This window comes from Rhynchophorus ferrugineus, unplaced genomic scaffold, assembly GCF_030347505.1.
Source record: "Rhynchophorus ferrugineus isolate W39M unplaced genomic scaffold, kcgeb_rfMv2 rfM5, whole genome shotgun sequence".
Classification (NCBI taxonomy): Eukaryota; Metazoa; Arthropoda; class Insecta; order Coleoptera; family Curculionidae; genus Rhynchophorus; species Rhynchophorus ferrugineus.
In genome coordinates, this window is record NW_027472584.1 from 17547857 (window position 1) to 17564469 (window position 16613).

General features: G+C 29.2%; 2 protein-coding genes across 9 annotated transcripts; both read right to left on the reverse strand.

Moving 5' to 3' along the window:
• Positions 1–325: 325 nt before the first annotated feature.
• Positions 326–5730, reverse strand: LOC143197350 (uncharacterized). Of its 2 annotated transcripts, none has more exons than XM_076405736.1 (16): positions 5375–5730; positions 4951–5219; positions 4785–4900; positions 4546–4733; positions 4393–4490; positions 4216–4329; positions 3904–4157; positions 3197–3488; positions 3051–3146; positions 2944–2993; positions 2666–2883; positions 2433–2612; positions 1981–2371; positions 1662–1928; positions 859–1602; positions 326–740 (listed from the first exon to the last, which is right to left on the reverse strand). In XM_076405736.1, the coding sequence occupies exons 1-16, from the start codon at positions 5582–5584 to the stop codon at positions 577–579; spliced, it is 3651 nt and encodes a 1216-aa protein (XP_076261851.1). In that variant the 5' UTR covers positions 5585–5730; the 3' UTR covers positions 326–576. The 2 variants fall into 2 exon arrangements, with proteins under 2 accessions (XP_076261851.1, XP_076261852.1); XM_076405737.1 differs by having other exon boundaries at positions 855–1602.
• Positions 5731–9795: 4065 nt separating this feature from the next.
• Positions 9796–16518, reverse strand: LOC143196985 (uncharacterized). 7 transcript variants are annotated; one of them, XM_076404989.1, is made up of 9 exons: positions 16121–16238; positions 15914–16058; positions 15693–15857; positions 15230–15579; positions 14203–14617; positions 13861–14144; positions 13511–13798; positions 12300–12455; positions 10553–11765 (listed from the first exon to the last, which is right to left on the reverse strand). In XM_076404989.1, the coding sequence occupies exons 3-9, from the start codon at positions 15817–15819 to the stop codon at positions 11256–11258; spliced, it is 2130 nt and encodes a 709-aa protein (XP_076261104.1). In that variant the 5' UTR covers positions 15820–15857; positions 15914–16058; positions 16121–16238; the 3' UTR covers positions 10553–11255. The 7 variants fall into 7 exon arrangements, with proteins under 7 accessions (XP_076261107.1, XP_076261104.1, XP_076261100.1 ...); XM_076404992.1 differs by lacking the exons at positions 15914–16058; positions 16121–16238 and adding an exon at positions 16348–16518 and having other exon boundaries at positions 9796–11765; positions 14203–14443; XM_076404985.1 differs by lacking the exons at positions 15914–16058; positions 16121–16238 and adding an exon at positions 16348–16518 and having other exon boundaries at positions 11121–11765.
• Between the last annotated feature and the right edge of the window lie 95 nt (positions 16519–16613).

Genomic DNA, 16613 nt, shown 5'->3' on the forward strand with positions numbered 1-16613 from the left:
CAGACTGCGTTAAATAAACTAAAATACGTAAAATTTTATATGCGGGAGCTTTGCGACGTCATAAACTGAGATTACGTGAGTTCAGTGTTACTTTGGATAGACTATAGATGGATCATTAATTAATCCTTAATAACGTACAGCAAACTAAGTACTATCTTCGCACAAACAAACCAGACTAGTGCAGCTGAGAGATGTGTACAATACTACCAAGAGATCAGATATATATCCGGAAAAGCATACCGGAGTATAACCAACATTACCGAGAATAAAGGCCTGAATTATTGTCTCTGGTGCCGATATCATATGGTGGTTATAAAAAAATAACTAAACATTATTAGTCATTTATTTTTACAAATACTTTTATACAAAAAGCCTAGTTAAAATAACTACAAAAAAGACATAAATTATCACATTCTTTCAAAATATATTCCTTAAAGAGACAAACATGATAGATTAGACCTAGCCAGAGGTCAATAACTGCCGTTTTAGATTCAACAATAGGCTAAAACTAAAACAAACATGTATTCCGTCTGAAGACACAAACAAGACCTTTGAATGTTCAAACAAAAAGGTTTTTTAAGAAAATTTCTTCTTTAATACAATGTCCGCAACATTAAAATGAGCAACCTTTTTCTCCTTCGGAGGTATCGACTGCTGACAAAACCTTTTGAAAGCTTCCAACTCCAGTTCCTCATCATCCATATCATCCTCCAATACATCTCTAGGTTTAAATACATTGTCTAAAATGCATAATAAATAAATATATATTAGAAATACACTATAATGGACAAAATAACAGAAAGAAAAAACAATCTGACTGTAATTCTGTCCTATCTTAAAGAGAGTATACTCACTTACCATACAACCAGTCATCATCCTTATCAAATTCCATATCAAAATTAGTTCCATTTGACGGAATAATTGACACTTGAGCATCAGGACCTGTACTAGATATATCAACGATTTGACTAGAATCGCTTTTCTTATCAACTTTGGTTATTTCTATGCCAGGAAGCCCCGACAAAATTTCTTGAGCGTTTAAACCGGTAACAGAACTTTTTTCGGAAAGGTTTTCGTTATTTTTAATCGTTAACGAGCTCGATTCTATAGAACAGTCATTCGGATTTGAGAATGTTGGCATTTCAGGTAATAAATTAGGCATCAATGATATGCCAAATGGGACAGCATTTGGATGATTATTAGCACCATTGTTTAGAGACTGTTGTAACCTAGAACTTCTAATAGTGACCATACCATTTTCCCGAGTAAATATGGCAGCTGGTGCTGATTCGTCAACAACAGGAAAACCTTTATTATTATGATTTTGATAATGTTGAAACATAGGATTTCTCAATGTTACCATTTTTGGCTTTTCGATTGATTCTGACTGTGATTGAGTTTCTGTGTTTTTCTTTCCCTTTTTCTTTTTCCTTTTACCAATCTTTGACGATTTGATAATATCCGTGTCTTTTCTTTGTATCAGTTTTTCCGTATCGACAACAATTACACCAGATTTACCTAACACCGAGCTATTTTTATTTGAATCAGATGCAAGATAGTTTTTATTAGATACAGGTCCTTCTACTTTGGTAATAGTAATACCTAAAATAACACAATATATTGATATAAAAAACGAGGCCCATAAAATCAGTCTACCAAACCTGGAGGTAATTTTAAATTGCCCAAAGCTCTGATTTCATCTTCAGTTGGTTCTCGTTCTCTTTTCATATCTTCCGAGTGGTGTCCTCGTTTAAACTGTTGGTCGATTAATAAATTTAACGGATCGGGTATTATCGGTATTGGATTTTTATCAACTGCTAAAGTAACCTTAACATTTTTTGCAATTATTTTTGGTTCTTCTCGTACTTCCTTCACAGCATCAGACTGTAACTCGTTCAATTTAGCGGCGCTTTTTTTCTTTTTTCCAGCTAAAGAGAAACTTATTAACAGAACAGTAATATTGCAGAAATAAATTCTTACATTTAGTTTGTACCAAATTTTTATTGCTGGCCTGAGGTTCATTTAATATTTCTGCCTCAGATTTGTCAATTAGAGTTGTAAGCAATCTATCTTGATCTGGCGTGTATCCTTTCAACGTTATAGTAACAGACGGCAAGTCATTATCTAAGCCAGGTGTTCTTTTAATAGTAACCATAGCTGGAATTGTCTCTTCTATGGTATTCTTTTGTCTTTCAAGTTCCTGCCTTTTCAACGCTTGCCTTTTCTTTTTCAGTTTTTTCTTCATTTGGGCTTCCTCTAGTTTTCTCTCTTCCTCTTTTCGTTCTAACTCTTTTTTTCTCTCTTCTTCCTTAAAAGCTTTTAGTTCTAATTTTCTCTTTGCCTCTAATTCTGCTTGCAGCCTTTCTTGTTCCTAAAGGGAACCTAGGTTAGTTTAGATGTATTTAAAGATACTAATATCATTTCATATTTACCCTTCTCTCTTTTTGACGAGCTTTCTTTGCGGCCTTCTTTTTAGACAATTCAGCTTTATTCTGAATAGTGTTACCTTCAATATAATTGACTATCTCAAGTATTTCTTTGGATGTGACCGAATATTCCGATGAATCTGATGGCGTTGATGGTATATTGGAAGGCGACGACGGTAACGGTACCTAAAATATGCTGTTTTATATTACAGATATAAACTTAAGACTTCTACTGTTACCCTGCTCTCCACTTTGCTTGCCTTAATCTTATTCGGATCACCGTTGCTAATTCCTGGCAAGTCATTTTCCTTTCGTTTTTCCTTTCTTTGTGTAAGCCTTACTCGTAACCTATCCTTTAACTGTATTCCCCTTTGAGCTGAACCGAAGAATTCGCAATAAGTACAGTCACATTTTTTTGAATCTAATTTCTCTAGATCTTCATAAGGTATAAAGCAATCTAAAAGAATATATAATGAATCTAATTTGGTTTCCAACCGTTTATAGTGATATTACTTACTATTAGTGTTAGCTTCAGTGGTCTTGTCCATTTTAGAGCCTATACAAGGTCTGTATATATAAAATATATTAGTAAATATCGATTAAAAAAAAAACAGGTTTACTTACTTATGTCCATTTCTACGAATATCTCTTAATATTAATTCAGTTTCGATCAATTTTTCAGGTGTTACTATTGATGAAGCTGTATCACTTTTTTCGGGTCTAAAAAGTAAATTTATAACTCCAATAAACGAGAGCATATATATCACTACCTCTGGATTTTCGTCATGCCATTATATGAATATTGCTCTGGGAATAATCTATTCCTACCATTTTTAACCTTAGGTTGTTGTTCTCTTTCTTTTTTGGCATCAAGATATTGATCGAAGTTAAATTTCGATGAACCATTTCCATCATTAATTTTTAGTTTGTCATTTAATAATCCGCTCAGATTGGTGGTACTGTTCCTTAACCTGACCAATTCCATATTTTGGGAAATCAAACAAGCTAAATTTGTTGGTTTAGCAAAATTGGATTTGCGATACTTTGGATCTTCTGAATGATCTAGAAATGCAATAGTCTTTATTAACGTGAAGCTTATTTAAAAATATTTTATTTTGCTTTAAGGCCGAATTGAAAACTGTAATTGTATAAAGAAATGTATACACATGCACATAATTTTGACCATACATTTATGCCACCGCTCAAGATAAATTAACACGCAGAAACAGTAATATGTTGATAGTATTACTATTTCAGTTAAATTATATGCTAAAGTGTATTTTATGCAAAAAACTTTAATGATTGACACAATAAACTAACATGGATTTTAATGCAGTCTCATTTTTAATTAATTGTGAATTATTATTTCCATAAAACAGCAACCGAGACAAAACCGATCTTTTTTGAATGAGAATGTCGTCTTGGAATTGTTTAAGCACTTAAGGGCATGAAATGTCTAAAAAATATAAAATCTCACTATTAATATGTTGGTGAAACAAATCCAATCTTAGTACGCATTTACATCTTCGGCAAAAGTTTGTTTTTGCTGTAGTTTGAATAATACCAAAATCGTCATTGGTATCTAAAAAACATTTGTATTTGGTGATTAAGCATTCTTCACAAATGCATTGTCCATTTTTATTCAGCCCTGGTCCCTCAGGAAAAAATTGAGGATCTTTCAACAGTTCAAAAATATTGTGATCCAATCGAGCCATGTCAACATGTTTCTTTCTGGAACAAAAATAAACATCTATGAATCCCATATAACGTTGCGTCTGATAAATCTTACGCTTCTTTACTTCTCTCTATCCAAAAGTTGGCGGATAAAATTTTTTTATGGCAAGCCAAAATTTTCTTTTCTTTAACAGCTTCAGGAGTATTTTCAGATAATCTTCCTTCCTGTCTATTGATGTAATTATTGTTTTAAGATTAAATAGTGTTACTAAAAGCAAAGAAAAAATATTACCTTATTAGGGATATTCTGGTTTTTTCTTTGCTCCATAACTTTTTCAAATCGTTCATTAATGTGAACATTTGTGGTGAATCACCGGGACTATTCTTTGTCTAAAAGATGATAGTAGAAAACAAAGTAACATTGATAATACTCCCACTGGCTTACTCTTAGGCACTCTGATATCTTATATTTTACTCTATCACTTTCATAAAAAAATCTGATAAAAATGAATGTATTAAAATCAATCCAACACACTTTGTAATTCTTATAAATAATATCTTTTTCAAAGTCTGTAAATACTGGCACTAAATTTTTTGCTGCTGTTAACATAGCCTCATAATAAAAAAAAAATCCTAAAATTTTAAGCAATGTTTAATCATATGTGTCCTCAATTTATTACTTACTCATAAGGGCATGTTCTTCATCATTCTGACTATAATGCCATTGGGCAAAAATACAATATTCTCTTAAAATAGTAAATATTCTCAACCAAAGTTGGCTTTCGTCTTCTTTTCTTAAACTAAAAATTAAATTCTATAATGTTGTTTTTAACATTGTCATAAGTCTTACTAGTTTAAAAGCTCTTTCATTTCTGCAAGATAAAAAGCTGATAATGTTTCAGGATTTGGGTTTGGGTTTGCACATGCAAAATTACGGTAAACATAATAAAGATAATGTTGCAAATCAATCCAGATAAACTGTTTTGGAGGTGATTGGTCTTGAATCTTTTTCACAAAATCTAGAAGCATTTTCTGTTCAATTTTTGTAAATCTTGTATCCTTTCTTTCCAGAAACCCTTGATTGTCAACCCTAAGGCCTTTTAAGGTTTTTTGTGGATTCTAAAAAGATAAAATTATTTATAATTGTAATTTATCTTAGCTAAATTTATATAAAATAGGCGTCTCTAAGGAAGCCAACAACTTAATTACTAGTATATTCATAAAGAATGTATTTGAAATAGTAATTAGAATTTATCCATAAAACTAAGGTATACCTTTACTAATTGATAAATGTGCTCACGGGGTTTCTCATAAACAGTTCTAAGGTGATCTATTGAATAAATACTAGTTTTATCTTCCTTTATAGATCTACCACGCGTTTGATAGTCAAAATATGCTCTCCGGCAAGTTTGTTTGACCATAAGGTCAATAAACCTAAGTAAATCAGTAATTTTCTCATTCCACCGTTCTCTTTCCATAGACATCCTGTTTTTTTTTACTGCAGAATTTTAATTAACGAATGTCTTTCAAAATTTTCTTCGGTGACTTGTATTTATCGATTAAAATCAATTCACCTATATTATATTTGAGAACGGAAATAAACACACATGACATTCCCAAATGTCATAAAGACCTTTCAATTTGTAATACTTTTTGAATTATGTAATAATAGGGTACTAATAAATTATTAATATGTTGATAAAAAGAAAATGTATATTAAATATATTTTATATTGTAGTAGTTTATGTATATTATGTTATATATTCATTCCATATATATATATATTTCTAATTATTATATTATTTTGCGGTATGACGTCAGTAGTGGGTAATTCAAAATGGGCGAGAGTAGTGATGTCGGCCACAAAAATAAAATTCATTAATCAATATTTTCGATATATTGGAGCAAAAATATATATTTTGTTTTTGTAACAACCACGAAAAATATCTATATTTTATAAAAGAAATTTTTATATGCAAAAAAAATAAAAATATTGAAACATCAAACCAAAAAATATCGATCTTCTCTAAATATTTTTGTAGTGATATTTTAAATATGCCTATAAAATTAAATCCTAAAATACGCTAAACCTTTTAAATTAAATACCAATTTTAAAGGTTTATTAAAAATAATTTTTAATGAAGGTTTTTGAAATGTTTAAGAAATATCTTTGATTTTTTTGAAAAAATATGGTATGATATCTGTTAACAAAAATATCGATATAACGGCAAAAGATATCGATTTTCTCTCGGATCTCTAGGCAAGAGGTACGATCGAGAGTAGAGAACAAAAATATCGGCGAATCCCGAAAAGAATATGGATACTTTTGTTTAACAATATCAATACTCTCGAAACCCTAGGTTTCCTCAGTCTCAAAATAAAGGTTTAAAAACCCTATGTTCTTAATATCGATATTTTTATCGGAACCTCACAGTTTAATACTCCCATTTACAACTATCCAAAAATATAGATACACGGTTAACTATTTCGGCCAATAATAGACTCTCATATTACGTCTTATGTTCATGTTGAATATAATAATATCCGTTCTAGGAGGAAAATAGAATACACATTTTAAATACATAATGTGGTGTATTAATGATTGTATTTTCAATAATCAATAAGAACGAAAAATAATTTTAAATAATCGAATTATATTTGTTTTAGTTGGATTATATTAATATGTGTTAGATCTGTCGGTTGCGAAGATAAATATCGATATAATGATATTTTTTTAAATATTTAATTTAATTCATTTAATTACAAAATGTCATGAATTAATGAATTCTCCGGGTCCTGATGGTCTTCCACACCCACTTCTTCCCAAAGGTAACCCGTAAAGGTGGTAACTTTTAGACAGAAGCACCTAAACCTCTTCAACTTAATCAGCTGGGAACGCTACTTTGTTATGCCGTGTTGTCAATACATTATATACACGGAGAAAACGAGACTCAAATATTTATTAAAATCTTAGTACTATAAAAAACAATATTTTATTTTATATTACGATATTTTTTTATTGCAAAATTTAATTAACATGATCCTGAATTAGGTTATAGGGAAACAATACAAAATACCACTGGAGGCAAATGTGTAAGCCCCTCCTTAATACCCACTAATAAATATATTAACTGCTGTATATTTTCCCTATATTTAAATACTAATTTTACATACCGGCAACGTTGCAGTCGGTCTGACGTCACTTTGCCTTTAAATGGTAGAGGATCAATGTGTTTAATATCCATTAGTCTGTTAAACATACATTTTCTATTGAAAATCAATAATGAAATATGGAATTCTCATTACTTCCCCTTGAACTAGAAATTCGGTACCCTAGTCCTAATATGGAAGCCTAACAAGCCAGCAATTTGCTTTTTAGTTACAGATCTATCCCTCTAATTACCTTCGGATATACTTGAGAGAATGGCGAAAGAGGGACTAAACTGGTATCCACACTCCAACACCCTTCCTTTCCCTTAAAAGTTTGATTTAATTTGAGGCCGTTCAGTTATTGACCCTGTCCTCGTTATAGAACAAAACATTAGGATAGCATAGAACATGCCACATGATTGCAGTTTTCCTAGGCATAAAAACGCATTTGATATAAGCTGAAAATACTCAATCATTGAACAACTACACTCTTGGAACATAAAGGGCAATATCCTTATTTTGTTGAAATATTTTAACAACTGTACATTCAAAGTCCATTTAAGCAACTGCTTCGCTGCCACGTATACACAAGATAATGGTGTTTCTCAAGGTTCTGTTGTCGGGCGTACCTATTCAACATCGCTATAAATTCCATATTCCATGCCATAAGTCCAAACATTCGTCCTTTTGCCGATGACATAACTATCTTTTGTTTTTCGCCAAGTTTGAACTCTGCTGTCAGTATAATGGAGAATCGTCTTGATACCATCGCTCAATGTTTTTAAAATTTCATCTTCAAAATCATCTGTCGTACATTTTTGAAGAGTCATTTGTCGATTTCACTTCCATAGAAAATAATTTCATAATAAAATAAAACAAAAACAGCTATGGATTTTAATATTATTAAATATTCATCCTGCAGACAACATCAAACTATGCATTGATTAATATTGATATTAAGGACCTATAAATCTATCCAGGTCCAAAATAGATTATGACTGCTTTTTATATAATTCAACATCTACCACTCATTTGCGAATGTTGCCTTAAGAATGGCACTGGAAGCCTTTAAATCTAGCCTTGTAACCAGCATGCAATACCTCACGTCTATAGAATGATTTAAATTACGAATAATAAGTCTAAGTAATCATTGACCAGATTCTTGGCAACTTTGAAATTGCAGAATCTTATATAGTCCCTTCCTACAGAGGAAGAAAATATTTCATTAAGCTTTAAAAAATATAATGTTACAATCCAGGATTTAATATATTTCACATCTGAGCTGCTATAGACTTAGCCCATTATTAAAACAAATTGAACATTAACGCCGTATAATAAACAAAATGTACGTTCAGTAATCTTTCATAAATTACTCCTTCAAAATCTTCTCAGAGTACCCAAATTGTGAGGTTATTTTTACGGAAGTCCTCTATAGGTATAGCGCTCAAATATGTCATACAAAATAGCAGTGAATTCAAGTCATCACAACTTATGATATCAAAACCTCGCAATGTTGCCGCATCAACTTCGAGTTTTAGTTTATTTTGGCTTTGACATATAACACATTTCTAATCTAAATAAAATAGTGTTATCAAATGAACCCAGTATAATTTATTTTAACATTACAGTACATCTGATACATACATTATCTCGTTCCTGTTCGAACTAATTGATTAAAGACGCAATCTGTTTCTGACAACCAAGCCATTTACCGGTTTATAACCTGTAATTATTATCACTAATGTTCTGAAAAATGTTGTGTTAATGTTATTGAACGGGCTATATAATAATTATGATTCTTCTCATTCTCTACTGTCTTGACTGTTTGAAGTTAGATATTTGGTTACCTGTTTAATTATAATTAATGATTATTAATAACCCTACCCTTTGTTTATTTATTATAAAAATTCACTGTATTGAACTTATTTAAAGTTTGTTAAATGTTTATAATATTATATATGTTTTTATGGAATAAATAAAACAACTAATATACACCTACGTATTTGAGATATTTATTTTAAAGCTTATTTAACAAGTATCACTTATCTTAAAAATAGTTTAAATAAAAAAAATACATTGTTCAAGTATGATCAAAATAAGTTACTATAAACATATAACACAGAAATTTAAATTCCTATAGACTAAAATAATGTACTCGACTAGTAATATCGTCACAGGCTGCGAATAAACAATAACAGAGTTTCATAAGATAATAAAGATATACATTTTACACTTATAACATAAATCTTGTTTAAATATTGAACTATGTGTATTCACGAAATATTAAAAAAGCCAATATTCACGCATTATTTGACTTAATAAATGCAAAGATAGGTTTTCATCAATGTAGGAAAACACTTTTGAGTTAAAAATAGTTAGCAATTACGTCCTCAGCTTAACTAACTTAGAATAGCCTTAAACAGGCTATTAGGTTTATTTAAATAAGCACAGGCCAGTTTATAAAATAAACTATGAGATATTACTGTTGTTAATAACAATTATCAAATTTTGCGTGAATATTTGTTCATGTTTCATTTTAAATTACGATAAAGTAGTGATAATAAAAAATAAGTTTTGATACATTGTGAATGAAAATATATAGATCATTATGAATTATACAGACTATATGAACTAAAAAGAATTTAAAATGGAAAGTAATCATTTTGAAATTTTGTAAATTGAAGTGATGATACTGCGTATACGACAACTCTTAAAATATGCCATTAATTGTACATGTATGTATAATACAATAATTTTCTTAAAGTTGTTATGTACAATTGGTTATATTAAACTTTACTTTCCATTTCAAATTATATTATCCTGTACATTTATAATATAACGCTTTTTATAATTTAGATTCGGATAAGAATGACGATATACAGTGTGTGCCAAATGTAGTCTTCTTGAAGACTCGTGGTAGTACAATGTATATTCTCAATAAGCTTAATATTTTTCAGTTCATATGATTTTGATAAATGCATAAGCTATAATACTAAACGATTTTGAAATTAAAATATCTTTAATACTAATTTTTTGTACATTGTATTCATAGAGGGTCATCCACTCAAATTATTCATTTAGACTCTATTGAAGGATATATACGTATGCATAAAATGGTCTTGATACGAAATAACATTAGTATATTAATATTTTTGAATTAATATTCTGATTTATTGAAGCAATAATATTCTCCTATTTTATAAAGAACTGTAAGACAAAAAGCAATACAAACAACATAAAATAATATTATTATAAAATATATGTAATATAGTAAGATCTTTGTATTTGAAATAATGAGATAATTTATTAATGATAAATACATATAAATATATATATAAATATAAATATATATATATATATATACATATATATATATATAAATATAAATATTTATATAAATAAATATATATATATATATATATATATATATATATATATATATATATATATATAAATATAAATATTTATATAAATATAAATAAATAAATATATATATATATATATATATATATATATATATATATATATATATATATATATATATATATAAATATAAATATTTACATAAATATATATATATATATATATATATATATATATAAATATAAATATATTATATAAATAAAATATATATAGATATATGATGAACAAACTAATATCCATCAATAAGGTCATATCCATATTACGGAAGCATTTGTGAAATTCACCATGTATCAGAAGTCTACTATATTAGAATCCAACAGGTAACACTGATTACCATATAGCCTTCAATGAATCAGTTCCTTAATACTATATACAAAGATACTGTAAGACACACACAGTGTATGAGATGAAATTGTATGTGATGAAACTCAGTATTGTGTTTTTTCGGTGACATGAAACTAATAGAGTCCATTTTAATTAATTTTTGTGGCTTAAAATGGGATAACATTGAACTTTGATTGTTATCCCTATAAAATAATAAATTAAAAACACATTTTTACAAAACAGTAATATCAATAAAGATCATTTCATATTAAGAATGGCTATTTTTTCTTGAATGCAATTATTTGATTGTGGCGCGTTAGCAGTTTCACTTACATCTGCATGTATGATGAAACCATTCACATCTGGAACAACGCGTTTGCTGTCACTGGTTATGATTTTATCATTCGCAGGTCTCTTGCAATTAACTTTATTTCCACTCTTGACTTTCAGTATGTTGGGACGATGAGGACTATTATTGTAATTTAACAATGATATCCCCCTATTATTATTCACAGTCTCTTTTTTGTTATTCAGTGTTTTTAATAGTTCGTTCCTCTGGCTTTTTAAACAGGGATTGGCGAGTAATATGGCACTCCCTACCCGTTTAGCTCCAAAGCTTGGCACTACTACTGGTTTTGGATGAGACTTATACATTTTTAAGTTATTTGATTGATTAGATTGAATGGGTACTGTTACTAATTGTTTAGTTAGTGTAGTAGCTGATTGAGGAGATTCAAGCGATATGATATTGTTTCCAATTTTCAAAAACTAAAAAAAAAAAAATTAATATTAAAAAATTCACCTTAAAAGACTGGGTAATACTTCATACTTGTTGTTTATTGCTCATATTGATATAAACAAAATACCAAAAACCTTAAAAAAGCCACTACACACAATTATTGCACTCACATTAACTTGATTTAAAACAAAAACTACACTACTAACATCGACTGATATGACATGACTCGTGAATCTGCTGAAATATTGCTTATATAGCAGTATTTTATCAATGTCTTCATTTATTTATTAAATTGGCTATTCTACTTTTAAACACCTGCAGTACTGATGCGTTCTTTTACAGTAGTTTGACAGAAATATACAAAACAAACCTGCTATCAATCAAAATTTGTTTAGTGATTTATTTTTTAACTAAGTTTTTAAATATGAGTGAGAGCTGTAATTAGAAATAATTTGTACAACTTTAATTCTAGATACCTGTAAGTGTTTAGCGACATTTCTTAAAGACAATTTTCAAATATATTTTTAAAAAACATGTACTGATATAAATATTGATGTACTTACTTGTACTGAGCTTACTACGGAAACTGGGCTCATAGGCATTATTATAACAGGGACCGTTCCAACATTATCTGGACTATTTTCCATATTTTTTGAATGGGATATATAACCGTTTGTAAGCGCAACTGAAGAATTCTTCTCATTTTCAGTGTCACCATTCTAAAACAATAAAATCCCAATTCACAGCTTAATCAGTAATTAGTTAATTTCCCTATATATACGGTGTTTATACATGAATTTTCAAACAAAAGTATAGTTTTCGTATTATAGGTTGACAAAAATACCTTACCAAGAATTATTGAAATTGTTAATAGATTTTGATATTATTTTGAAATGTAACACAATGTGATTTTTTTTCGTACTTTTTTTCCTACGTTTTTAATTTATATCGCTGTCCTTTTAATAAATCAAGTAACATATTCTTACAACAAAATAAAAATATTTTAATTTTATTATTTTATACCATATATTAAATATTCAATAAAAACTATACATTAAATAAGCTTAAAGTTTTTTTTTTCTCAAAAAAATTAAATGAAATAAACCGTCCATTATCCATGGTAAAGATTTTTAATTTGATATAATTATGAAAAATTAATGGTCAATTCGCAAATGATTACAAAACAAATTACATTCTTTAAAACTTTATTTGGTTAATTATGAAACAATATTTTTAAAAGTGAGTTGTTTCAGTGTTTATAACTAGTGCTAATATTGTTATTATGTATTGAATGAAATTTAAAAGAAAAATTAAAAAGCACTTTGCAGTGTAAAAATCATAATATTAACTTCTTTAAAATAACATTGTAAATATTTATTATAGTAATTTTAAATAAATATAATACTTGTGCTACATATAAAATAAATTTAAACTGTTTTACTTCAATCGTACAACCAATTCAACCATTTTGTAGGCAGAATGTTGGTACAAAAATTTAATATCGTTTTAAACAAAACATTATTACAATATTAGTACTAATAAAAAAGTACACTGATCATTCAGTATATGTTATAAAAAAGAAAATAAAGAATATACAATAATAACACAACACAGATATTTGCAGACACTTACTAGAAAAAGCTACCACTACATTACACATGCAATATGTGATTGGAACTAGGTATAATTATTTTGGAAGACATCGTTTTTGTGGGAATGTTAATATTTTAATGTTTCCAGCCCCCTCTGTACAATTAGGCATTAGAATACTTACAGTTGAGGTAAGTATGTAACTAGCTAACTCCCTGCTTTGTTGATTGCCGGATACTCGCGGCATTATAGGTACGTAAGAATTAGGTGCCGATTCAATGTTTGTGTTTGCAATTTTTGCTACAACTGGAACGTAAATAGTATTTAACGTATCTTTTGCCTCTCCGTTTGGGGGCGTATAGGAACAAGTGAGGGCTGAGGGTTTTAAGTCTTTTTCTTTAGCAGCTTTTCTTTCTGCGATAAGTTGGTGAATATCTTTACTTCTTCCGGAAACTAATTTTCTTAATTGGATCTAAATAATTTTATAAAAATTAAGAATTCATGAATTAGATTAAAGTTAACATTATTAATTACCCTATGATTTGAACATGTAATAGATCTCATACATGGTCCCTTGCTACCTTCCACAACTCCACAATGCATGTCTGGATCATAGTCCTTTACTAGAATCTTATTGTTGTTGCTGTTAAGGTTGGTTGCGCTACTGCTACTCTTTCTCGGGGAAGATGTTGAAGCGGATTTCTTAGGCTTATTGCTATGGCTATTTGAAGAACTGAAGCTCGAAATGCTTGAAGAGGAATGATGGAGTTGAGATGAGGAACTTGGCACCATATCCGCAGATTTTGATGAGGGCAATGCTAAAATCATCGGGATTTTCAACGGATCTTAAATGACCAGCATAGGCCGAATACTTACACTTGGATGATACATGAGTGCTGCTGTGGTGGCTGCCACTATGTAAATTCCTCGAAGGCGACTTATGTCTACTATGGTGTACGGACGATGGACTTTTTGGACTAGCATAACTCGATACTGATGATGGGCTTCTAGGGCCATGATGAGACGAACTTTTCTGATGATTGTGGACCGACGAAGATTTGGAACCGTGGCGGATAGAAGAAATGGCTCTCGAACTGTTGTGCACACTTGATGTCGTCTTGGAAGAAGAAGAAACTCTAGGATCAGATTTGTAACTGGAGGTAGTTGACGTAGCAGTATTTGAAGCTGCAGAAACGGTAGTTGTTGTCTTTACTACTTTTGATAGCCCTATTTTTGTTACTGAAACTTTATGTTGGGGCGTATTTGATAAAGGTGGAGGTGTAAATGGTCTCTAAAATAATAATAAAAACACTTGTTTGAAGGCAGCAGATCATGTTCCACTCTTTCGGGATTCCATAAAACAAACATCCATTGATTTTAATTCAATTAAAATTGTTAAACAAAGTTACAAGTAAAAATTGAGTTAAATAATAAATTAATTCCTTGAAATATTTGCAGTTAACTAATCTCCACAAATAAAAAATGTGAATTATTTGAAAACTGATACAAATGTAGGCTAGATTTTCTTTTTTTTTTAGTGAAATAACTGGAAAGACGATTGTGGAACTGTTAAAACAATTTTTATAATGATTTGCTTTTGCTATGATTTAAAAGATAATAGGATAGATATTATTAAATGTTCATATAATAATCTTGTGGGATTGAAAACATTGTAATAGTCTGCTAAAAAATATCCTGAAATATTAACACTTTTAAGCCCCATTTTAATAAATATATATACATACATCTAAGCCATAATCTGTATTGATTTAAATATCATCAATATGATTAAACATTTTTTTCTGCTGTTAATATAGTTAAAAGCTTTCAATATGATTTTAAATTGGTAAATATAATTAACCTGATATATATTATCAATGCCATACATAGTTTTTATAATTACCTTAAAAATTCCCGATTGCTGGGCAACAACTGATGGATTGTTATTACTACTACTGAGATTTGAATCAGTATTTGAAATAGTGCTTGTCTTCTTTCCAATTCCGCTTTTGTTCTTCATCTTTTTCTTTAAAAGGCTAGGATGTATAAAATTTTGTATTTTTGAACAATTTTTATGTGATAATATATCACAAGGATTAAATACACGATTACATTCTCTGCATTTACTATACACCCTAGGTTCCATTTTTGGAAAGGTTCCATATAATAAGACATCCTGTCTGGGAAGTAGCTGAACACCTGGATCTAAATTGTGGCATTCTTTATGGGGAAATCTTCCTGCATTTTCATCTTCTACAAAAATAATGTTAACATGTTATTACTATATAAGAAATAAATACACTATACGAGAAAATAACTATATAAAATAAAACCTTTTGTGAAAAAAGGTATGGAACTATATTCACCTGCTATGACTTTCCCAGTCAATTTTTTAATAATCTCCCATTTTTTAATGCTTGTACTACAAGAGCCTTTTTTGTTGAAGCTCAGAATATATGCATTTCTTTGCACCATTTTGAGATATCGGCCCATCCTTTTATAGGTCTATGGACTTGGCTCAAACATTTATCCTTAAACAAGAAAGGGCAATTCTTTGACATAAATAGGTAATGAGTTCTTTACTAACCATAATTACACATTGCTACAATTAAAACTAGTTTCTTTAATGTTAACAGGAAATAATTGTCGCTTTAGAATGTTAATAAACATCTCCACTGTAGGTTAACTAACTTTTTCACAAAATAAAAAGTTTTGAAATGGTTCTGAATATTCTAAATCACAAATAAAACTGACCGATCAATTGAGAAATTATTAAATTTTTGGGTATTTATACCTTAATTTTCTTTTTAAGCACGTCAGTTACCTTACAGACAAAACAAACTGTTCCCTGTTTTCCATCATTCACACTAATTCTAACCTCTTCTTACACTAACCACAAAAATGTATTATATTTCTCGAATAAGATATTTAAGTCTCCGTTTAAAACAAATTGCTTTATTACCATTTATGAAGAATTATTCTGCATAGTAATTATTTTGAAAACATTGTAACGTTATTTACCTTTCAATAAATCATATATAGATTTTCATAAGATAAATGGACAGAATGAGACAAAAAGGGCTGATTTTAAAAACTGTAAATTTATTTCTAAGATTATTTACAAAAATTGAAGAATCCTCTAATTACATTTCAAGAAATAATAAAAAAGAAAAATCAAGATATATGTACAATGACATATGACGTCATCAATATGGTGGGGATATGTTTTTGGTTTATTAAGAGAGGGGGACACCGTGGAACTTCAAAAATATCAGAAGTTACATATA

Excerpts from the sequence above, each read along its gene's own strand:
- LOC143197350 (XM_076405736.1), bottom strand. The coding sequence starts at position 5,584 with ATGTCTATGGAAAGAGAACGGTGGAATGAGAAAATTACTGATTTACTT. Across the intron at positions 4,158-4,215 it reads ATAGAGAGAAGTAAAGAAGC|AAAGAAACATGTTGACATGG; the intron begins GTAAGATTTATC and ends TTTTTGTTCCAG. Across the intron at positions 2,372-2,432 it reads CTCGTCAAAAAGAGAGAAGG|GAACAAGAAAGGCTGCAAGC; the intron begins GTAAATATGAAA and ends GGTTCCCTTTAG.
- LOC143196985 (XM_076404989.1), bottom strand. The coding sequence starts at position 15,819 with ATGGGCCGATATCTCAAAATGGTGCAAAGAAATGCATATATTCTGAGC. Across the intron at positions 14,618-15,229 it reads AGCAATCGGGAATTTTTAAG|AGACCATTTACACCTCCACC; the intron begins GTAATTATAAAA and ends TTATTATTTTAG. Across the intron at positions 12,456-13,510 it reads GTTACATACTTACCTCAACT|AATGGTGACACTGAAAATGA; the intron begins GTAAGTATTCTA and ends TTATTGTTTTAG.